Source organism: Chiloscyllium plagiosum, unplaced genomic scaffold (genome assembly GCF_037043375.1).
Source record: "Chiloscyllium plagiosum isolate Xiang-an unplaced genomic scaffold, Cpla_swu_hap1 HiC_scaffold_13, whole genome shotgun sequence".
NCBI lineage: Eukaryota > Metazoa > Chordata > Chondrichthyes > Orectolobiformes > Hemiscylliidae > Chiloscyllium > Chiloscyllium plagiosum.
Window position 1 is genome coordinate 71,233,951 of NW_028270151.1, and position 25,482 is coordinate 71,259,432.

The following is a 25,482-nucleotide window of genomic DNA, read 5'->3' on the forward strand; positions in this document are numbered from 1 at the left end:
TACCCCAAGGCAAGAAATGAGAAACTTTTTTTTTAAAAAAGTGAATGTATGGCAATGCATAATTACAGAACATAGGGAGGTGAACGTCCTTTACATTCATTTGTTTGAGTTTCTTTTAGAATCAAAGCTTTCACCTTTTAAACAGATAGTGGTCCAATGCCTCAGATAAACAGATGCACATTTATGCATTAGTAATTGATCATTAACCATTTATGGAAATGAGGGCTGAAAATCTGTTGCTGGAAAAGCGCAGCAGATCAGGCAGCATCCAAGGAACAGGAGAATCGACGTTTCGGGCATAAGCCCTTCTTCAGGAAATGAGGGGCGTGGATAATTCTGCATGAGTAGGTCATTTATTAAGAACATCTCTACAGAGATTTATGACATCTCACCAAGTCCAAAATACATTAACCAGATATTTTATCTTCAAAGTCTTTCAGCAAGGTTATGATAACTGGACGTGAAAACACATGTTAGAAATGTCTATCATTCCCAGACATCAAATTTGGAAGATAATTTAGGTGCAAAGGTCAGGAGGTAATTTAGGAAAGCATTGAGATTAGCTTTGGAGTTCTTCCGATCAAAACAAGCAGGAATATTCAAAAAATTATTAAAATAGTTTTTGCAGCTTAAAAGTTACATATAAACCAGATGATGAGTCTGATTTTAAAGAACTGCAATAAGGAAAGTGAAGAGTTCCTATGAATCTGGTAATTGGCAGTTTATGGATATTGAGTGAAGAGTGTGGTGTTGGAAAAGCACAGCTGGTCAGGCAGCATCCGAGGAGCAGGGAAATCAACGTTTTGGGCAAAAACCCTGCATCAGGAAGATTCCTGATGAAGGGCTTTTGCCCGAAATGTCGAGTCTCCTGCTTCTCAGATGCTGCTGACCTGCTGTGCTTTTCCAGCACCATACTCTAGACTCTGACTCCCCAGCACCTGCAGTTCTCACTTTCTCCTTTTTTATGGGTATTGGTACAGAAGCAGTACGCAGATCTGGTATTACAAAGGGTAATTCAGATTAGATTCTGTTGTTGGATTACCAAAATCCTTCCTATGTTAAAAATAAGTTTAAAAACGATTTGCAGGCGTTACATTTAGAAGTAAACAAATGGAACTCTCCATGCTGCAAGTGATTCCTGCAAGTTGTCCATATGGTGACTTTTCCATCAGCTGACTATGTTGTCTTTCAGAGGTACGCCACATGCACATCAACATTAAGCACTATCATTATACTATACTGTAGCCAACATGCAGAGTTATTAGGACACAAGACATTTCAGTAATTACTTTGTGAAAAAATAGAACTTCACAAGAAAATGTTGTAAGAACAGCTATTTGGCAATCCAAAACAAAATGCATGGCTACAGCAACGAAAGTAAACAAACATTCAAATTCTGATTTCAAATGGAATTCACCAAACTGCAAAGATCACTGCAATACTCATTAATACCTTCCACATTGACACTTGCAATGGCACACCTACTTCAATTCAATATATTCAAGTCCCAGAGCATTCCTGTTATTCTGTCACCATTCTTTGCTACTTGCCTCCCTGAGCCAAAACAGACCCAAAGATGCATCATCACTGTGTCACAACAGGAATACCTCACCTAACAGCTGCCTTCTTCAGCAACATAAATGGCATCAGTGGGATTACTCATAGATCTAATATTAAAATGTTGCTGAAATGTAAACAGATCACGCCTTAGCAGAAATGTAGCATAGCACAATCAAATCTGTGTTCGAATGTCTATCGCAGTATTCACCCTATCAACGATTACACCTGAACTTTAAAGCACATTAAAGAAACCAGTAATGCCTTTTCCATATAAAATATGCACAATTGCAGCTGATTTCCATTTACCAACGAATGAAAGCCAGATTATGCACTGACTGAAAAATTTTGGCGGTTACCAGTATTGCTGTAATGAGATTAAAAAATTAAATATGTATTATCTGATAACTGATCTTTCAAACTTGATCATCAGTAGATTGAAAATGTTCAGATATTATTGGAAAAATAATATGACTTTTTTTTATAGAGTCAGTGTGAATTTAACATATTCCTCCATATTTTAACCCATGTACAGATCGATTCCACTCTATGATCCAAACAAATATGCCCTAGAACATGAACTTCTCTTGCGTATAAGCTTCAATTTTATTTGCGGTCAAAGTACCAGAATTCTTTACATTATCTGGCAAAACATAGGAGCATACCTAAATGTAAGCAGATTGCATTCCATCAAATCCACAGGATTGTTGAGATTCTCCAATTCTTTCAAACCATCTCTGATTATTTGGATTTTAATTTTCATTTGGCTTGATAATGAAGTTGTATCAGCATTTCGTATATCACATTGTCTAATTGGTGAATAAATCTGTTCGCTAGAAAATTATTTCTGTTTGGCTCCAATGGCAGCTACAATACATTGCAGACAATTTTGACTGACTGTGTGCTTTCTAAAGTGTGTGAATTTCATTCACTCATTAAAAATGACTGTTGCAAATCAAAGGAACAAATTTCAACTGATTTGCTTATAGATTAACTCATACTTTTTGATTTCCTGAAAAAGGCTTTTATTTTATTTTTATTGAAGTGATTTTTGAATAGCAGTCTCTAATCCCTGTTGTTTAATTTCATGAAGAAATGAAGATTTATTTCATTGTATTTACTAGAGAAAACTCATGGAAATGTCTCCGTGTACCACAATGAATTCTGTGACTTTTGTGAATGTGAGTGAGTGCTATGGTGCAGCACAAAGCTTCACAACATTAAATATATTTTCCTATAACCTGTATAGTAATGCTTTTACACACCTCTGGAACAAGTCAACTTGGACCTAGGTCTCCTGACTCATAGGGAGGGGCATTACTACTGCACCATAAAAGCCCTGCACAATATTATATTGTAGGTATTTCCTTGTTGGTGCTTGAGGCAATACCTGCTCATCAATATAGGCTTGATAGTGAATTCAGCTCATTAGTGGTGTCATTATGCTGTAGCTTACAAAATTGTATTTGCTGTTTCTAGCCCTTCAACAGAAAGTATATCAACGTATTTTAATTTTTGCCTGAGTTTAATTTTAGTCACCTTACTTGAATGTTATTATGCACTTGGTCACTGAAAATTCAAACTTGGAGGCCTAGATTTTTGTTCGAAGGTCGAGTGCACTGAGGCAAGAGAATTAATACATCCATTAACCAAACCTTTAAAAATGACTATCTGGATGTCATCTTGTCCAGGTCTTGCTGCATTTGAACATGGACTGTTTCAGTATTTGAAGAGTTGTGAATGGTGCTGAACATTGTGCAAACATTTACAAACAGCCCCACTTATGATCTGATGATAGAGGGAAGATCATTGATGAAGTTGCTGAAGATGGTTGGGCCAAGGACATTAACCGGAGGAAATCCTGCAGAGATGTCCTGGAACTGAGGTGACTGACTTTGGACAACCACAGTCATCTTCATTTTGTGTCAGCTACGTCTCCAACCAGTGGAGAGTTTTCCCTGATTCATACTGACTAAATATTTGCCAGAACTCCTTGATGTCACACTCAGTCAAGTATGTCTTGATGTCAAGGGTTGTCACTCTTAGTTCACCTCTGCAATTCAGCCCTTTTGTCTACGATTGAATTAAGGCATTAATGAGGTCAGGAGCTGAGTGCCCTGGTACAACCCAAACTGGGCATCAGTGAGCAAGTTATTGCTAAATGAATGTTGCTTGATAGCATATTGTTGACACTTTCCATCACTTTATTGAAGATCAAAAGATGACTGTTCGGATGGTAACTGGCTACAAGGGATTTGTCCTGCTTTTTGTGTACAGGAAAATCCTGGGCAATTTTCCAAATTGTTGTGTAGATGACGATGTTATTGCTTTATTATAGAATTTTATCAACAGGTGGGGAACAAATAATCAATCAGCAACTAATCCACAAGTAGTTGATAATCCCTTTAAATAGCATTGGTGAGGGGAGATCCTTTATGCTGCATCGCACATATTCAACTTTGCAAGATCAAGAAAGGCTATCGTTTGGCTGGTGAAGCCCTAAAATTGCAACACTGACGTCAATTTAATGTTGCACACTGATAGTTATAATCTGCCTGTTGGGCCGGTGAATATTAGTTGTGTACACATTGATACAATCACCAATCTGGAATGTTGTGCAATTCATGACAGAAGTATGCATGTGTACAGAAGATATCATTTTGATTACCATAACATTGACATTACTGAGCCCAATTGTGCACTCAATCCATATTGCAAAAGGTGGTGTAATAGCATAATGTATGTTATTTGGGCACATTCACTGGTGAATAACATAGCTCAAGATAAAACATTTCAATCATCAAGGACATGTTGGTATTGGTTGACAGCAAGCATATACTTTGTTCCGTTCTTTAATCCCTTTACCAAGATTTTTTCTCTCCACCAACCCAGCTGAGAATAGTGCAAATTTCCCCACTGAAAGCACCTTTGTTTCTAGATTTTATTGCCGAAATCCTGATGGGTATTTTGAAGGTTAGCAGAGAAAATCAATGTCTGATGATTAATATATCAACTTCCCGTTTCTGTGGAACAATGTTAATATGTTTAATGATATCAAACTGAGAATCTAAAGAAAAAAAATCAAAGAATTACACTGTATTATCATTTGAAATTTATGTACATCTAAATGTGTTTGAAACTGAAATCCATTAGAACATAGTGCGTGTTGAACTGATGGTTGGTGTTTAATTTGTCTCCAATTGTAACTTTTATGCAGAATGTAAAATATTAGAATTGATGGAAATATTTATTTTCCTGGGCAATATAAATATTTGACATCTAAATGACAGATTTGACTTTCAACGTTTCTCCCTACAAAGAGACACATTGAATGTGTGAAGATTTGCAGCAATATATATCTAAAACAAATGATTCCATCAAAATGAAGACAGCAAAAATCCTTAGTAAGTCAGAGTCAACAGCTTCTATGGATGCAATGACAATTCTCTCCTTGCATTTCCTTGAAGTTGTCACATATCAATGCTTAAGCCAAACTAATATCTGCAGTTCTGCGTGATGTTCCTTTACTGTCTTTACTGGAATTTATTTCCATGAATTTAAATTGAGAATTAAATTATAGAAGCACAATGAGTCACACTCAAAAAATCGGCAACTTGAGGAAGATTTCCTCCTGTCATTTGTCACAAATTTAAAAATATCTATATCAATAATTATTTGATACCGATTAAACAGGTCTTTTACCAATGTAGTTAAGTAATCCTCAAGCAGTTTAGTGGCCTGTGCGAAGCTTCTATTGACAGCTTCCATTGTGTGCAGTAATCTGTCTGTACTACGAGGAGAGTGCAAAAGAGAAATGGTATAGCAGATGTGCACTTAACAAAGTGGTGCTGGCATTTATATGTCCAAAAGGAGTAGGCAGAGTCATCAGATAATAACAATGACTGCATAGTGAAAACAAATTCTGCTTCCCTCTCAAAACTTTTTATAATGAGAACTTTTGACATGAAAGGTTATCTATGAAGACAAGTTATTTTGGTGGCCATTTGTTTCAGTCATAAAAAAGCTTACTTTAGAACATAGAACAATATAGCACAGAACAGGCCCTTCTGCCCTCTATGTTGCGCCGACCTGTGAACTATTCTCAGCTTGTCCCCCTATACTAATCCATCATCATCCATGTGCTTATCCAAGGATTGTTTACATCTCCCTAATGTGGCTGAGTTGACTACATTGGCAGGTAGGGCATTCCATGCCCATACCACTCTCTGAGTAAAGAACCTGCCTCTGACATCTGTCTTACATCTATCACCCCTCAATTTGTAGTTATGTTCCCTCGTACAAGCTGAGATCATCATCATAGGAAAAAGACTTTCACTGTCTACCCTACCTAATCCTCTCATCATCTTGTATGTCTCTATCAAATCCCCTCTTAGCTTTCTTATTTCCAATGAGAACCGATCCAAGTCTCCCAGCCTTAACTCATAAGACCTTCCCTCCAGACCAGGCAACATCCTGGTAAATCTCCTCAGCACCTTTTCCAATGCTTTCACATCTTTCCCAAAATATGGCGATCAGAACTGTACACAATATTCCAAGTGTGGCCACACCAGTGTTTTGTATAGTTGCAGTATGATATTGCGGCTCCGGAACTCAATCCCTCTACGAATGAAACACATCGTAAGCCTTCTTAACAGCACTATCACCCTGGGTGGCAACTTTCAGGGGTCAATGTACGTGGACTCCAAGATCCCTCTGCACATCCACACTACCAAGAATCTTTCCATTCACCCAGTACTCTGCCTTCCTGTTATTCTTCCCAAAGTGCATCACCTCACATTTAGCTGCATTGAACTCCATTTGCCACCTCTCAGCCCAATTCTGCAGTTTATCCAAGTCCCCCTGCAACCTGTAACACTTCTTCCACACTGTCCACTACTCCACCAACTTTAGTGTCATCTGAAAATTTACTAATCCATCCTCCTATGCCTGCGTCTAAATCATTTATAAAAATGACAAACAGCAGTGGTCCCAAAACAGATCCTTGTGGCTGAATATTTTCCATCAACCACCACTTGCTGCCTTCTGTCAGAAAGCCAATTTCTAATCCAAACTGCTAAATCACCCTCAATTCCATGCCTCTGCATTTTCTCCAACAGCCTACCATGTGGAACCTTATCAAAGGCTTTACTGAAGTCCATGTATACCACGTCAACTGCCCTACCCTCATCTACGTGCTTGGTCACCTTCTCAAAAAACTCAATGAGGTTTGTAAGACACGACCTGCCCTTGACGAAACCATGTTGACTATCTGAAATCAAATTGTTGCTTGCTAGATGATTATAAATCTTATCTCTTATAATCCTTTCCAAAACCTTTCCTACAACAGAAGTAAGGCTCACTGGTCTATAATTACTTGGATCCTCTCTACTGCCCTTCTTCAACAAGGACACAACATTTTCAATCCTCCAGTCCTCAGGTACTAAACCTGTAGACAATGATGATGCAAATATCAAAGCCAAAGGCTCTGCTATCTCCTCCATAGCTTCCCAGAGAACCCTCGGATAAATCCCATCCGGCTCAGGGGACTTGTCTACTTTCACTTCTTCTAGAATTGATAACACCTGTTCGTAACTAACCTCGATCCTTTCCAGTCTGATATCTCATACCTCATTCTTTTCCTTTACAATATCCTCCTTTTTCTGAGTGAAAACTGATGAGAAATGTTCGTTTAGCACCTCTCCGATCTCCACAGGGTCCACACTGAACTTCCCACTTCTGTGTTTGACTGACCCTATTCCTACCCTAGTCATCCTTTTATTCCTCACATACCTATAGAAAGCTTTAGGGTTCTCCTTTATTTGCTAAAGACTACTCGTGTCCTCTTTTTGCTCTTCTTAACTCTCTCTTTAAATCCTTCCTAGCTGATCTGTAACTCTCCATCGCCTCATGTGGTGAAAGGGTTAAAATTGTGTCCCAATACATGTGTGAATCTAACCGAAAATGGAAGGTGTCGCTTAGTCCCGTGTGAATCTTATTACACACCTTCCCGTGTGAATCTTCTTATCTGTATGTGACCAGAATGGAATGTGTTTTTCAGCCTTGCTCTGCTGTTCACATGAATGTTTAGATCTCGAAAAGAGTATATCAGCTGGAAAAGTCTCCAGTTCGGTAGAGTCTGCTCCGGGGTTGCGTTTAACCGCCGAGCGTGGGTTGTTGGCAACCGCTCTACGAGAACTGACGGCTCCCAGTTCCGGTAACAAGTAGAGTGAGTATAAACCAGACCCGTTGTAAGTACGAGACCTGGTTGTGGCGACGCTGCGGGGAATAAAACACTTATATTCTAGCAGACTCGCCTCTTGGCTGTTTGTTCTGTGTCAGACTACTTTCCTGCGAGCCTGGTCCTTGACCTTGAGAATTTTTTTTAAAACATTTTGGCATAGACGGCAGGATCAATCGCAATTGAGGAAAGATTTTGATACAGAACAATGTTTTGGAAAAAGGCTAAGAAACCAGAGGAACAAACTGTGGAGGTCCCGACCGTCCCGGGATGGCATGGACCGTGGCATGGCGTGGCAGTTTGTTTGAGAAATGGTGGAGGGCGACCGGAGAACTGGGAGGCCGAGGGCGTAGGAACCCCAGGGTCGCTGCTGTCCACCCTTGAGAGGATCCCAGTCCTGCCGAAGAACCCCTTGCCTGGGGTACAGCGGAGGATGTGGGCCTGTGCGGCGGCTTGTAGACAACAGTCAGACAAGCGCCAAAAAGCTGAAGCAGAATTAGCCTTCCTGAAACATGAGCAGGGACTCAGTTCGGGAGATGCCTCTATGTTGAGGCAGGAAATTATGAAGTTAAAAGCTGAATTGACAGCATTAACTGAACTAGCAGGACGAACTATTATGTATCTGTCTGCTAAGAAACGGAAAGAGAAAAGGAAGGTCCCTCGAACCCCGGACCCAGTACAAGTACGGGCGTTTGTAGCCCAGTTAAATAACGGGGATCGGTGGGATATCGATCATTGGGATGGGAACATTTGGGGAGATTCAGATGATCAGTACGAAGAGGACCCACCCGTACTCCAAGCTAAACCAGTGGTTAGGAGAAAGCAGGTTCAGAGACGTCTCCCAGTGCAACGGGAGGTAATGTTAGATGAGGAAGGAAACCCTATACGGAATGAACAAGGGGAGGCAATTATGCATGAATTACCGCGGGCTCAGCCTCCTGCAGAATTCTCTGAATTAACGGAAGACTTCACTACCGATGAGGTGCTGTTTATCACCCAGAAAACCCGACGTAATCCTGGGGAGCCGTTAGAGCTATGGCTAATTCGGCTCCTCGAGGAAGGGGGGCAACAAGTGCAGGTAGACTATCAGGATGCTCCCAAGTTTGGTGGATTAGCAAAGGATGCTGCCATAGACCTGGGGTACCGCAGACAAGCCAAGGATATGGTAATAGATCGCAGTATGGGGACCTTATTTGGGATGTATGCCAGGGCAGTGGCCGAACAGTATCCCTTCCCGTCCGATTGGCCCCCCTTGGAAGGAACTTGGACAACAATTAAGGAAGGGGTTCAGAGGCTAACCCGTTTGTGTGTGCGGGATGCCCTGTTGCTGGGAGTGTTGGACGAGGTAGATAACACAAATGTTAGTAGACAGACTAGAGACCACCTAGTGAAGACTGCCCCCCCCCATTATAAACCACTGTTATTAACCATAATGTTGAGTGGACGGGGAGAAACCCTAGGAGATGCCCGTAGTATGATGAGGGAGATGGGTGGTTTGGGGGATTGGGGACCCACAACCCGTGCTTCTCAGGGGGGCACGGAGGGGCGTCGCCCTGAGGCTCGGGCAGGGGGAAAAGTAAACCCTAATCAAGGAAGTAACCAAGGCCCCTCACGGCGTGCTTTGTGGCAAGCTTTGATACGGGCGCAGGTCCTAGCATCGGAGATTGATGGCCTACCTACACCGGAATTAAAAGACTTATGCAGACGAAAGGGACTGAAGGTGTCCCGGGTAGAGACGGAGTCCCGACCCACTATGGAAGACCTAGTGGAATTACTAACACAAAAATGTCAGACACGGGGTCCGGTTGTTAATGAGCCTCGAAGGGGTAGAACTTCCACTTCCCAGCGGTGGGAATCCTCGGAGGACGAGGAGGAGGAGGAGGTACGGCCTCCCCTCCGAGAGTGTTATAAAATGGATAGGCGTGGCCGGAAACCTAGTAAGAAAGGCAAGAACAAAGAAGGGCGAGGCAAACGTCTTTACCCAGTGCTGTCTGGGGAAGATGAATGGGAGGAACAATAGGAATCGGGCCAAGCCCCAAGGGTTTGCCCACGAACGAGTCAATGGTCAGCAGACGACATTCGACCTCATGTATCATTGACTATCTATTGGCGCAAATCCGTCCAAACCGTTATGGCTCTAGTGGACACAGGGGCAGAGGCCACCTTAATCTATGGGACGCCCCATAAGTTTAAAGGAACCCCAGTCACGCTGGTTGGGCTGGGAGGTAATCTGATTGAAGGAAAAACAGTACAATTGCCCCTAAAGATAGGTACAATGCCCATTAAAACTTATTCAATTATCATTACACCAGTTAGAGAATGGATCCTGGGAATGGACATTCTGGCCGGTTTAACACTTCACCTCCAACAAGGGAAGTTTGAATTTGGAATCACGAAAATGGCTTTGCGCTGTAGGACGGTGTTAGTGGGAAAGGTTAAAATGGACCCCTTCCCCATCCCGATCGCCGATCGCGTAATAAGTCTTAGACAGTATAGGATTCCCGGCGGACATAAAGAAATATCCGCCACAATTAAGGATTATTTGGAAGCGGGAGTGCTTAGGACATGCACCACGGCGTGGAATAACCCCTTATGGCCCGTACATAAAGCCGATGGGTCATGGCGGATGACGGTAGATTATCGGCAACTAAACCGTCACACTCCGGCCTTGACGGCAGCGGTCCCGGATGCCGTCACTATTATAGGACGAATCCAACATCATCCAGGGGTGTGGTACGGAGTAATTGATTTGGCTAATGCCTTCTTCACAATTCCTATTCCCGAAGATAGGCAGGAACAGTTCGCATTCACTTGGGAGGGTAGACAATTCACGCTCACGCGATTGCCCCAAGGATATCTGCATAGCCCTACTATCTGCCACCGGATAGTTGCAGAACACTTGGCTGCCTTTAAAGTGCCTGACGAAGTGATGATCTCGCACTATATTGACGATATGATGATACAGGGGACAAGTCAGAAGCAGGTTCAGGAATTGCTGGACCAACTGGTTCAACATATGCGAGGATATGGGTGGGAGATCAACCCAGCCAAAATCCAGGGTCCCTCACAAACGGTAAAATTCTTAGGAATCGTGTGGAACAAGGGGGAAAGGGAAATCACTGCGAAAGCTAAAAATAAGATTCAGGTCTTTGCCGTCCCTCACACCCAGAAGGACGTGCAGCAATTTATTGGGTTATTCGGATTCTGGAGACAGCATATTCCCCATTTAGGACAAATTTTAAAACCTTTGTATCGAGTTACGAGGAAAAAGGCAGCGTTCGAATGGACGGAGGTCCATCAAACTGCATTTGAAATGGCCAAGCAAGCGATACAGCAAGCTGTATCCTTGGGAAAGATACAGTCAGGACCTGTAGAACTGCAAGTCTCAGCACAGGGGGATTATGCCAATTGGAGCTTATGGCAAAAACAAGGAAGAACCCGTAAGCCATTGGGATTTTGGTCCCGAAAATTACCCCCGGCAGGGGAACGGTATACCCCCTTTGAGAAACAGTTATTAGCATGCTACTGGGGCTTGGTGGAAACCGAAGCCCTGACCATTGGACATGAAGTGATCATGAGAACAGCTATCCCTATTCTTCCGTGGGTACTTAGTGACCCCACTACCCACCGAATAGGAACTGCCCAAGAGAGCAGCATCATTAAATGGAAATGGTATGTGTCGGAGAGAGTGCCGACTGGACAGAAAGGAGTGTCAGTCCTACATGAGCAAGTGGCGGAGGCCCCTGAGGAAGGGGAAAAACGGTTTGAGGTGATTGAATACAAGGAATCACCCGTTAAGATGGGAAAACGGTATGATGAACTGACCCCGGATGAACAAGCCACGGCTTGGTTCGTAGATGGGTCAGCCTAATGGAAAGCGGGACAGCGTAGATGGAAAGCTGCCGCCTTTAACCCAAAACAAGGCACTACCCTAGAAGAATTAGGGGAGGGGAAAAAGTAGTCAGTGGGCAGAATTAAAAGCAGTGCATATGGTAGTCATGCAAGCAGGGGTCATGGGAGTTTGTTTGTTCTCTGACTCGTGGTCAGTGGTTAACGGCATGACACAATGGATGCCAACTTGGCAGGCCAATCAGTGGATGATCCAGAATAGGGAAGTATGGGGTAAACAGTTATGGGAAGATATATGGGAGAAAGCTCAATACCTGGTCATATACATCACCCACGTAGATGCCCATACATCTCGAAATGATGTGGAAGCTCTACATAACCGATATGTGGATGGTATCGTCCGAACCATGATTGTGCAAAGGGGCACCTCAGTGGACCTAGCTAGATGGGCACACCTTAAGGCTGGGCACTGGGGAGTGCAAGGAACCTTGCAATGGGCTCGAGACCGAGGAATAGATCTTATGGTAGATGATGTTAAGACTGCAGTAAACCAGTGTGAGCAGTGTCAACATCAGCGGCAGGGAGTGCCCCAACACATGATGGGACATATCCATCGGGGGGATGGTCCGGGACAGAGCTGGCAAATGGACTTTGTGGGTCTCTTACCCTCCTCACAAGGATGTAACCACATATGTACAGCTGTGGACACTATGTCTGGGGTTTTGGTAGCCCATCCCTGTCGTCACAACAATCAACAGGCTACCTTGCGATGTTTAGATTTGATTGAACAATTTTATGGATTGCCCATACAGGTCCAGAGTGACAATGGCTCCCATTTCACAGGAAGGGTGGTAAAGCAGTGGTGTCACGATAACCACGTGGAATGGGTTTATCATGTACCCTATCACCCACAAGCTGCGGGACTTATAGAACGAATGAATGGGCTTCTGAAGTCCTCACTACGAAAAGCAGGAGGTTGCAATGACTTAACAGGTTGGAAGAAGCAACTAATTCGGGTGGTGAAACAAATTAATAACCGCCCATTAGGAAATGGGGTAACACCCTTGAATAGGATGATACGAGTATGTGATACCCCAAAGACTCAGCCTATTAAAATGTGGAAATTCGCTGAGGAAGCTGATATTCCCGTAAGGGCCACGCCGGCTTCGGCTGGACTGGACCTACGAGCACTAACTGCCCAGACTTTGATCCAACAGAAACCTACGGTGATTAAGACCGGATTAGGATTGATTTGTCCCCCTGGAACCTATGGGCATATCCTCCCGCGGTCGGGACTGTCACTAAAGGGGATTGATGTGATGGCAGGCGTAATTGACGCGGACTACCAAGGGGAGTTGGGGGTGGTCCTGGTCAACATCACTGCTGAACCTTACGTGATACAGAAGGGGGACAGAATAGCGCAATTGGTCATTAAGCCATGTAACCTTACAACGGTGGAAGAGACGGGAGCTCCCGTTACGGTTACTGAGCGTGGGACGGGGGGATTTGGGTCTACTGACACTAAGGGGGCCAAGGTATGGGTGCGCCAGACGACCGGCCCCCCCAGGCCGGCCGAAATCATAGCACAGGGGAAGGACAGTCTGGTCACCATTATGTACCCCGGGGACCCGACCTGGGCAAACGTCCCGGCGAACCAGTGCTACTTACGTGAGACCTAAATAATGTTGTAATTGCTGTGCACCCGCAGGCTGGCCCTCCGCCTTGAACATGGGGTGGTCATGGGGATTGCGACTCCTATTGGCGATGTTCGCGATCGGATGGCCACTCCAGGGCATCGGTATCACGGCCTGGACGCTGGTACCGGTCGCCCGCCATGAGGTGCGGTGGGAGGCCAGTAGCCAGCGACGGACGCAGGACAATTTTACATGTGAACCCGGTCAGCAGTGCGTTGTTCTGACTCTCACCAGCGACTGTCAATTGTACACGTGTGCACAGTGCTACATGCGCCGGGATGGGGAAAAATATGACATATCGTTCATACCGCCTAATTGCACCCTGGTGGTAAATGCCCAAGTCAAGACGTGTTTGTGGGACCGACGCACCCAGACATGCGGGACAACGGGGACTCATTGGAGCGTCACAGCTCGGGGGAAGATCTGTGGCTGCGCAATGCCACCGATATTCGGAATCGTCATCGATTCATGTGGTTAATAATGGTACTGCCCTCGACGAACGCCCCGTCTGAGGCGTTATTAAACCCCACGCGGGGCGGGCCAGCACCGAAGAGGGGTGCCACGGGGGGCGTGCGGTCGCATCGAACACAGTTGGCCCCTATTATGTCAACTTGTCAACAGATGGCCCGGGCGGTACTGGACACTGATGTTCATTGGCGGGTACAGTTGCCCCTCATACCCGAGTGTCATACCAAGAGGCGGCGACGAGCGTGGTACGACACCCTGCTGGGAGGCGCAGGAACTGTTATGGGTATCTCGAATGCCATTGACTCTGAGGTAACCCGTACTAAATTATCTAACACGGGACAGGCCACCTCACAAGGACTACATACTATTGGAAGGTGGATGCCATCCGTAATGATGACTCAAGGAGAGACAGCTGAAATAATGATACGATCTCTGCAATGGGAACTGGATGTCTGGGGTGCCACTCAGGAACTGTTTGAGAACATTACGGCTCAGTTAAATTGGACTGCCTGTCATATTCAAATGTTGCATGCTCAAATACAGAAAGAACGCTTTTTGCGTGTGGTAACATCCCCCAATGTACAAGCGTGGAGGGGAATATGGAATGTATCTGAGAAATTGTGGATGATAACCCATCCAGAACGAACATGGTGTAACGCAACTATGTGTAACGGATACTTTGTTACCATGAATGTAACCCACACTGTTACGGTCTGTCGATATTATGTATTACCAGTGATTACATCTTCTGGATATTATTTTCTGAAGACAAGGGGACAGTGGTTTAGCCCAGATACCAATATTACCTATGATCTGTCCGCTTGTGAACAGACTGATCAGGGGAAAACTTGCCTACTGATGGACAGGTATCGGGACCCTTGCTTGACTAAGGGAACGGCCCTGTGCGAATGGACTGTTGAAACTCCAAGGGACATGATGTGGCAGATTGGGCCACACACGCTCTGTGTGGCTACCAATAATCCACATCCTATGCTTCCCTCAGCACCGTTCTCGGGATGCCTCTCAAATGTCTATCAGTGGCACTGGCAGAATCAGACCTATCTGTTGACCACTTATAGCAGTGCTCGCCACTTTACCAAGGTGCAGTGGAAAGTGCTGATGAATCCTTGGAACATTTCCCTGGATCGGTTTAAGCGAGCATTGGACCGATCCGAGGAGCTTAAGCAGATATTACGAAAGCATCAAACCAATGTCACCAAGGTTACGGTGTCTACCTTTATACATGGACAGGAGGTAGTACATGCTGCCCGTGTAGTGGACGTGGAGTCAGCTCATCATTGGTGGGACATATTGAGTGGTATGTCCTCCACTGCGGGGACATTCCTGTTCCCACCCTTGTCGATCCTGGTAGCGGTCCTGGTGATTTTAACATGCTGTAATGTCCTGACTTGCTTGTATATTTGGCGTGTACGTAGGCGCTTGTTAGAAAGAATACATATGGGCATAATGTAACACATGTATTGGGCCAAGCAGTGGAATGTGGTGTGTCCCAATACATGTGTGCTCATAATGTAACACATGTATTGGGCCAAGCAGTGGAATGTGGTGTAAAATTATGTCCCAATACATGTGTGAATCATAATGTAACACATGTATTGGGCCAAGCAGTGGAATGTGGTGAAAGGGTTAAAATTGTGTCCCAATACATGTGTGAATCTAACCGAAAATGGAAGGTGTCGCTTAGTCCCGTGTGAATCTTATTACACACCTTCCCGTGTGAATCTTCTTATCTGTATGTGACCAGAATGGAATGTGTTTTTCAGCCTTACTCTGCTGTTCACATGAATGTTTAGATCTCGAAAAGAGTATATCAGCTGGAAAAGTCTCCAGTTCGGTAGAGTCTGCTCCGGGGTTGCGTTTAACCGCCGAGCGTGGGTTGTTGGCAACCGCTCTACGAGAACTGACGGCTCCCAGTTCCGGTAACAAGTAGAGTGAGTATAAACCAGACCCGTTGTAAGTACGAGACCTGGTTGTGGCGACGCTGCGGGGAATAAAACACTTATATTCTAGCAGACTCGCCTCTTGGCTGTTTGTTCTGTGTCAGACTACTTTCCTGCGAGCCTGGTCCTTGACCTTGAGAATTTTTTTTAAAACACCTCATCTGAACCATTTTGACTCATCAACACATAAACCTCCTTCTTCTGCTTAACAAGAGATGCAATTTCTGTAGTAAACCACGGTTCCCTTATCTTATCACTTCCTCCTCAAGGACACGCAATATCTGTTCCTTAAACCAGCTCCACATTTCCATTGTCTGATCCCCTGCATTTTGCTACCCCATTCTATGCATCCTAATTCTTGCCTAATCGCATTATAATTGCCCTTGCCCCATCGATAACTCTTGACCTGTGGCATGTACTTATCCCTTTCCATCGCTAAACTAAACATAACTGTATTATGGTCACTCTCTTCAAAGTGCTCACCTACAATTAAATCAAATACCTGGCCTGGTTCATTACCAAGCACCAGATCCCCTCTTGAGTCGGCCCTTTGACATACTGTGTCAGAAAACGCTCCTGTACACATTGGATAAAAACTATTCCATCCAACGTACTGGAGTTATAGCATTTCCAGACAATGTTGGGGAAGTTAAAGTCCCCCATAATGACCACCCTGTTCCTTTCACTCCTACACAGTATAATTTTGCCAATCCTCTCTTTCACCTTCCTGGAACTCTGTGGAGGCCTATAAAAAACTCCCAGCAGTGTGACCTCTCCCCTCCTGTTTCTAACCTGAGCCCACACTACCTCAGTAGATGAATCCTCGTCAAAAATTCTTTCACCCACCGTTATACTATCCTTGACTAACATGGCCATACCTCCCCCTCTTTTACCACCTTGCCTGTTCTTAATGAAAGATCTAAACCCTGGAACCTGCAATATCCATTCCTCACCCTGCTCTATCCATGTCTCCGAAATGACCACAACATCAAAGTCCCAGGTACCTATCCATGCTGCAAGCCCACCTACCTTATTTCGGATACTTCTGGCGTTGAAGTAGACACACTTCAAAAAATTCGCTGTCTGCCGGCACATTCCTGTGACCCTGAAACTACACTTCAGGTTCCCATCCCCCTGCTGAGCTAGTTTAAACCCACCCGAATAGCCCTAGCAAATTTCACACCCAGGATATTAGTACCCCTCTGATTCAAGTGAAGACCGACCTGTTTGTACAGGTCCCACCTTCCCCAGAATGAGCTCCAATTATCTAAGTACCTGAAATCCTCCCTCCTGCACCATCCTTGCAACCACATGTTCAGCTGATATCTCTCCCTATTCCTTGTCTCGCTATCACGTGGCACAGGTAACACACCAGAGATAACAACTCTGTTTGTTCTAGCTCTCAGCTTCCACCCCAGCTCCCTGAAATCCTGCCTTACATCCCTATCCCTCTTTCTACCTATGTCGTTGGTACCCACATGGACCACGACTTGAGGCTGGTCACCCTCTCCCTTCAGGACCCCAAACATACGATCTGAGAAATCACAGACCCTGGAATCTGTGAGGCAACACACCAACCGTGAGTCTCGTTCATTCCCGAAAAACCTTCTATCTGACCCTCTAACTATTGAGTCCCCAATGACTAACACTCTCCTCCTTTCCCTTCTTCCCTTTTGTGCAACAAGGACAGAAGGGAAGGAGGGAATTGTGGGCCCTACTGCATACAAGACTGACTGGACATTTAGATTTTGTATTTGAATGCGAGACAATCTGAATCCAATGAGTGAGTTAGTAATGGTTTTTATGTGAGGTACAGCAATGTCCCAACAAGCTTTACTGCTCTCCTTCCATTAAGATAATAAGAAACAATTGTGCGATAAAGGAGAGTTTTCGAAAAGCACTTTAAGTTATTCATTCATGATGTGGATGATTTTGGTAGGGCCAGCATTCATTACTCTTTGCTTGTCATCCTGAGGTGGTGGTGGGCCTTTTACTTGAACTTCATCAATTGATATTTTTTGGATGCCTGACTGGCTTACGAGGCTAGCAAAAGTATCATCCAGACTGATCGGATAGTCCCATAACGTTGGAGGTCATAATGGTAGCAGTTTTTCAACTCCAAAAAATATCAGCCACCACCTGAAGGCTACATGTTCATTTTTACCAATTCAAGCCATTTGTTTTCAAACTCCTAAACTGCAATGGTGTGATCTGAATTCATTTTGTGAGACTGTCAGCTCAACAGGCCTTGAAATTATGACTCTATAATACAGCGTTTATACTACAGTAATTATTCTACCCACTCGCAAAATTTCATGCATTTTGTATTTCTAAGTAAAATGGAAAAACATGTTTGGTATACAAAAAATCCCTCTCACAATCTTGTATGATTTTGATTATACTATACTTTTACCTTATATAACACATACTGAATACAAACAAGGAACAAAAGCAGGCCAGTCGCCCCTTTGAGCCTATTGCACAACTCAATAAGATCACGGCTGAACCAAAACTTCACAATGATCAGTAATTTGATTTAATTCAGACAATTTCTCTTTGAGCACAGCCGGTCAATTCAACTGTTAACAAGAATTAATTTTAATTTGACATTTTAAGTCATCCAGCATTTGTAGGGCAAAGGGTGGGAATGATTGACAGTTCAGGAAGGGGAATGGTACAAACCAAATATTGGAGTCAGCAGCTTATTTATATCACACTTAATTACCATTTGCATTGAATGGTATTGGAGGTTGGATGGAATGTAAATCATTCAGTTTCTACAACTGCCATTGACCAATTTCACTCTGACATGTTGACCACATGAGTCATGCTAATTCACTCTTTTTCCCATTCCCTTTGGCACAGTTGTTCAATGCAATTGCCATTGACACACACTTGAACTACATTCCTATATCTTTGGACATTTTTAATTTTAAATATAGGCTGAAGAAATACATGCATTTCTCAAATGTTTCTTGTTCCACTCAAAATGAAAGAGGATATTTCCATTCTATACTCTGGAAGAAATTAATCAAACGCTTTCATTTTTTGCACCAAGGTGAAATTCTAAAATAAACAAGCAGACTCAATTACTATTCAGTTTGTTACAGTTCTGTGGTACAGCATGACCAGTAATCTCTTTATTCTAAAAGTTGCAGGAGTCTAGTGACTATAAATAAATTAGGAGATCCAAGTCTGAAATAGAAAGAATTCTAGTATGTTCTTGGAAGAATTCAGCAGTCCTCACTTGCCAGATCCATAAATTACTCTAGATAACACCCTACATTCAAGTTTAATATTTAAGCTTTGAAATACAACATTGGTTAACATACTCAAGTGAGTCTAATCACTACCAATTCACTAGTGAGGATGACAAAATCATCAGAGACAGCAACAAGATAAAAATTAGGGTTTCCAAAGTGTTGTATTTAAAAATGCTGTAAGGGAGCATCTCTCAAAGAGTTCTGAACAAAAGATTGAAGGGAAGGAGTCCTTTTAAATTTCCCCTTGCTGGTATCTGGAGTTATTTGAAATTATATAAAGCTTAACAAATAAATAAGTCTTTATATTATCAAATTCATATATGAATTTGATATATTAATACCAAATTAATTGAGTCTTACCTTGATTACCTCTGGTGTCTGTTGAACTGAGAGGTGTGAACCTGTATCTTTATCTACAACAGGTGGTATGGAGTGTGCAGATTTGCAAGACTCAGAAGCCTGTGATAGTGTGTCTTGGAGTATCCGCATTACTTCTGTTTCTCTTGCCAAGATACCCTTACTACTCCCACGTTCAACCAGCTCCTGAGCAAAACCCTCAATACTCTCCAAGATGCGTAACAGCAAGGCTGCATCATCCTCTTCATTTTTGTTATTTCTAGTTACATTAGTTCCATTTGTGGAAGAAGGCAATGACACAGTTTCACTGGGTGACACTTCTACGTGTTTACTTCCTGACTCAGTGGTCGAGAAATTAACTTGTCCTGAGCGTTCACTATAAGTCTTCAAGTCTGTATCATTGTTTCTGGAAGAATCATATTCCTGCCTGGAGTTTATGGTTTGAGAAAACGATTCTAAATCCATCAGTAGCTTTTCAATGTCTTCTTGTTGCATTACTTTATCATTTTCTAATTTAGTTTTTGTTCTTGTTATTGAAGGCTCCATGGAGTTATGGTTTTTACTTAGGTTTTTCAAAAAGCTAGGAGATTCAGAAGTTGGCTGCACACACAGTCTACTTTCTCCCAAATTATCTCCAGTTCCAATGGTATCAGCTCCTGCTCTCTTGCAAGTGTCAGCAGGAGAGGCCTCTTTTTGAGGCTGAAGATATTTTTCACTCATTCGAAAGTTGAAATAATCTTTGCCTTTTGATTTCTGCTCCAAAACCTGATCAATGTCACAATCTTCTTGAATATAAAGAGGCTCCATAGGTATCTTCGAAATACCATCAACATTCCTGGACAGAAATAAATCTTGAGAGGAACAACTGTCAGAGTGATTTAGTGGACTTATATGAGGTAGTACTCGGGATTGAGTTACAGCAGTTGAGTTATGTTGTTGGATACCATTCTCTTGAAGATGGCCATCATATGAAGGACCATTAACATTTTCCAAAGGTATCATACCATTGCCACTGGTAGCTTTATGGACAACTGGAGTGTCCACTGGAGGAAGAGGTAGATTGATAGATAGGGATGGTGATGCCTGGACAACATCCTCATATCTGGGTGGTTGATCATTCCCAAATGGAGGATATGGCATTTGCTGTAAACTGTGTAAGCTGTTTACCAGTTCAGCAAGATCATGCTGATTGCCCCGTCCAGATAACCCATGTTCAAGTTCAAAAGGCAACTTCTTCAGGTAGCTTGAGAGACGTGCCATTACATTTTTGTAGATTAGATCGGAATTATTGGTGGCATCGCTGTTATCATTATTATGGGATTTGCTCTTAATGCATTGCTTAATTATTTCTGTACATTTCTTTAGGTCTTCTGAGCATTTCAACAAAATATCTAAGCAAATCCTTATGTCCTCTCCTGAATCTGAACTATCTGCTTTGTGTTTTCCTAAAAACTTGGCGATGAAGTTTTCTTCTGAGAGGCTTTGAAGGTATAATTGCGTGGCATTGGTGACATTTTGTTCATGTAATGTCATAAAGTTTGTCTCTTTTTGCTCAATGGCTGATTTCTGTGCAAAGCCAAAAGGTGGACAGTTTTCATTGCTACCAACGTGGTTGTATAACATATCAAAGTCAGCAGATTTTCTGCTGGCCACATCTGGTTTTACTTTCCTTCCTTTCCTGAAGGTCACGTGGCTCGTAGGACATTTAAGTTTTTCAAATGAAAACTCTTTAATTTTGCCACTGGCCAGATTGATGGCATCACTGGTGATGTCTTTTAGATTGGATATACCTTGTGTAGCCATTCCCTTTTTGACCCTGGTAGCACCAGGCAGAAGCTGGTGCCCATCATCAGTAGTGATATCAGCAGAGGTTGCCATGCTTTCAGCAGTTAGAAACCTATGGGTCAAGTCCTGCACACCTAGCAATCTTGGGTTTGACAAGGGAAGGGGTGACTGACTCAGCAGGTCTGAACAGGTGGCATGGTGGACCACATTGCAGTCAATGCCAGCAGCATTCAGGAAGGCTTGGCAGGACCCATTACAGTAATGTACAGTATGCTGGAAACGTTGATCAATTAAAATGCTATTGTAAGAGTTTACTGTGCTAACAACAAGTCTGTATGTTGCTGCCATTGTGGAGAATCACGGGGAAGTTTATTTCCAACTGTTAATCAGAAGGTGACTTACAGCCTCTAATTACATTAGCCCATTAAATAGATGGCCATGCGAGTTCCAACTGTGACATTCTCAGTAGAAATCTGAATATCTTTAGTATTTTCCAAGAACAAATCAGGTTGTAACTACAGATGTAATATCTAAGTGTTTGGCTCTCACAAGCCTTTTGAGGCTTGGATATGAGATGTGTGGTCAAACTGCAGCTGCTATTACTGTGTCAGTCAAGGCCTATCTGGGTCAGAGGATCACATGTCATTTGACAATTCTGTTTGCTTCACTTAGGAAATTGACTCAAAGTTCACGGCCGTCAAGGTGTCAATACCCATCCTCGATTGGTGGCCATATGGCCTAGATACAGGCCTGTCAAAGCATCGAAACGGCATCACAATCCAGAACGAGACACTCAAGCATGAAATAATCTTGTCAAAGGATGGAGTCGCCTGCTGAGTTCCAAATGTGTGCAACAGATGTGCTTCAGAATTCAACAGACATGTTCAATGTTAGCAGAATTTGTTGTGTTTCTCAAGCACCAACTGGAAGAGAGAAAAAAAGAGAAGCAATAACGTGACTTGAGAAATTATGAATTTATTATATGAGAATGAAAACTGAATTTCGTGTTTCGTTATTTAATGATGTCAGTACTAATCAATCCAAGTTTAATATCAGCTGTGGAGGCATCCATTTATAAGTATGTAAGTTAGCTCACTGAGCTTGAACGTTCGTTTTCAGATGTTTCATCACCATATGGCGACAAAATGTTTAAAAACAAACCTTCAAGGTCAACGAGCTAACTTACATAATTACCATCAACTTGTGCTACAAATCTTCTCAAAAATCGCTAACATCTATTTATCTTGTCACTTGTAATTAAAATATAATTTTCTAAGTGCACTGATATTGCCGAAAGGGAACAATAGATATTTACATTGCTGGAAGTGAAAAAAATAAAGTAAATATTGTTTTCGGAATAACAAATAATCATGCTGCAAAACACATCTTATAACCACAGTCCAAAACAATAAGGAAAAGATAGAGTCATAGAGATGTACAGCATGGAAACAGACCCTTCGGTCCAACCCATCCATGCCGACCAGATATCCCATCCCAATCTAATCCCACCTGCCAGCACCCAGCCCATATCCCTCCAAACCCTTCCTATTCATATACCCATCCAAATGCCTCTTAAATGTTACAATTGTACCAGCCTCCACCACATGCTCTGGTAGTTCATTCCATACACGTACCACCCTCTGCGTGAAAAAGTTGCCCCTTAGGTCTCTTTTATATCTTTCCCCTCTCACCCTAAACCTATACCCTCTAGTTCTGGATTCCCCGATCCCAGGGAAAAGACTTTGTCTATTTATCCTATCCATGCCCCTCATAATTTTGTTAACCGCTGTAAGGTCACCCCTCAGCCTCCGACGCTCCAGGGAAAACAGCCCAGCCTGTTCAGCCTCTCCCTATAGCTGAAATCCTCCAATCCTGGCAACATCCTTATAAATCTTTTCTGAACCCTTTCAAGTTTCACAACATCTTTCCGATAGGAAGGAGAATAGAATTGCACGCAATATTCCAATAATGGCCTAACCAATGTCCTGCACAGCCGCAACATAACCTTCCAACTCCTGTACTCAATACTCTGACCAATAAAAGGAAAGCATACCAAACGCCTTCTTCACTATCCTATCTACCTGTGACTCCACTTTCAAGGAGCTATGAACCTGCACTCCAAGGTCTCTTTGTTCAGCAACACTCCCTAGGATCTTACCGTTAAGTGTATAAGTCCTGCTAAGATTTGCTTTCCCAAAATGCAGCACCTCGCATTTACCTGAATAAACTTCATCTGCCACTTCTCAGCCCATTGGCCCATCTGGTCTAGATCCTGTTGTAATCTGAGGTAACCCTCTTCGCTGTACACTACACCTCCAATTTTGGTGTCATCTGCAAACTTACTAACTTCTTATGCTCGCATCCAAATCATTTATATAAATGACAAAAAGTAGAGGGCCAAGCACCGATCCTTGTGGCACTCCACTGGTCACAGGCCTCCAGTCTGAAAAACAACCCTGCACCACCACCCTCTGTCTTCTACCTTTGAGCCAGTTCTGTATCTAAATGGCTAGTTCTCCCTATATTCCATGAGATCTAACCTTGCTAATCAGTCTCCCATGGGGAACCTTGCCAAATGTCTTACTGAAGTCCATATAGATCACATCTGCTGCTCTATCCTCATCAATCTTCTTTGTTACTTCTTCAAAAAACTCAATCAACTTTGTGAGACATGATTTCCCACGCACAAAGCCATGTTGACTATCTCGAATCAGTCCTTGCCTTTCCAAATACATGTACATCCTGTCCCTCCGGATTCTCTCCAACAACTTGCCGACCACTGAGGTCAGGCTCATCGGTCTATAGTTCCCTGGCTTGTCTTTACTGCCCTTCTTAAACAGTGGCACCACATTTGCCAACCTCCAGTCTTTCGGCACCTCATCTGTGACTATCGATGATACAAATATCTCAGCAAAAGGCCCAGAAATCACTTCTCTAGCTTCCCACAGTGTTCTCGGGTACACTTGACCAGGTCCTGGGGATATATCCACCTTTAACCATTTCAAGACATCCAGCACTTCCTCCACTGTAATCTGGACATTTTGCAAGATGTCACCATCTATTTCCCTACAGTCTATATCTTCCATATCCTTTTCCACAGTAAATACTGATGCAAAATATTCATTTAGTATCTCCCCAATTTTCTGTGGCTCCACACAAAGGCTGCCTTGCTGATCTTTGAGGGGCCCTATTCTCTCCCTAGTTACCCTTTTGTCCTTAATATATTTGTAAAACCCCTTTGGATTCTCCTTAATTCTATTTGCCAAAGCTATCTCATGTCCCCGTTTTGCCCTCCTGATTTCCCTCTTAAGTATACTCCTACTTTCTTTATATTCTTCTAAGGATTCACTCGATCTATCCTGTCTATACCTGACATAGGCTACCTTCTTTTTCTTAACCAAACCCTCAATTTCTTTAGTCATCCAGCATTCCCTATACCTACCAGCCTTCCCTTTCACCCTGACAGGAATATACTTTCTCTGGATTCTTGTTATCTCATTTCTAAAGACTTCCCATTTTCCAGCCATCCTTTTCCCTGTGAACATCTGCCTCCAATCAGCTTTCGAAAGTTCTTGCCTAATACCGTCAAAATTGGCCTTTCTCCAATTTATAACTTCAACTTTTAGATCTGGTCTATCCTTTTCCATCATGATTTTAAAACGAATAGAATTATGGTCACTGGCCCCAAAGTGCTCCCCCACTGACACCTCAGTCACCTGCCCTGCCTTCTTTCCCAAGAGTAGGTAAAGTTTTGCACCTCTGAAAATGTGTTGCTGGAAAAGCGCAGCAGGTCAGGCAGCATCCAGGGAACAGGAGAATCGAGTTTCGGACATAAGCCCTTCTTCAGGAATGAGGAAAGTTTGTGCAGCAGGCTAAGATAAAAGGTAGGGAGGAGGGACTTGTGGGAGGGGCGTCGGAAATGTGATAGGTGGAAAGAGGTCAAGGTGAGGGTGATAGGTCAGACTGGGGTGGGGGCGGAGAGGTCAGGAAGAAGATTGCAGGTTAGGAAGGCGGTGCTGAATTCGATGGATTTGACTGAGACAAGGTGGGGGGAGGGAAATGAGGAAACTGGTGAAATCCGAGTTCATCCCTTGTGGTTGGAGGGTTCCTAGGCGGGAGATGAGGCGCTCTTCCTCCAACCGTCGTTTTGTTGTGGTCTGGCGATGGAGGAGTCCAAAGACCTGCATGTCCTTGGTGGAGTGGGAGGGGGAGTTGAAATGTTGAGCCACAGGGTGGTTGGGTTGGTTGGTCCGGGTGTCCCAGAGGTGTTCTCTGAAACGCTCCGCAAGTAGCCGCTGATAGGCGTGTTG

The 25,482-nt window shown here is 43.3% G+C and overlaps 1 protein-coding gene and 1 long non-coding RNA gene across 3 annotated transcripts in view; one reads left to right on the forward strand and one right to left on the reverse strand.

Moving 5' to 3' along the window:
- LOC122555793 (serine/threonine-protein phosphatase 2A regulatory subunit B'' subunit alpha) overlaps positions 1-21,934 on the reverse strand; it is a 183,455-nt gene extending 161,521 nt beyond the window's left edge. For both annotated transcript variants that reach the window (XM_087993750.1, XM_043701935.2), the window contains exon 1: positions 19,391-21,934. In XM_087993750.1, coding sequence (XP_087849876.1) covers positions 19,391-21,520 — 2,130 coding nt within the window. In that variant the 5' untranslated portion in view covers positions 21,521-21,934. The remainder of the gene's footprint in view (positions 1-19,390) is intronic.
- Positions 1-21,975, forward strand: part of LOC148148336 (uncharacterized) — a 73,951-nt gene extending 51,976 nt beyond the window's left edge. Inside the window, exon 3 of the long non-coding RNA XR_015759215.1 lies at positions 21,845-21,975. This is a non-coding gene — a long non-coding RNA (uncharacterized LOC148148336). The remainder of the gene's footprint in view (positions 1-21,844) is intronic.
- Positions 21,976-25,482: the final 3,507 nt, after the last annotated feature.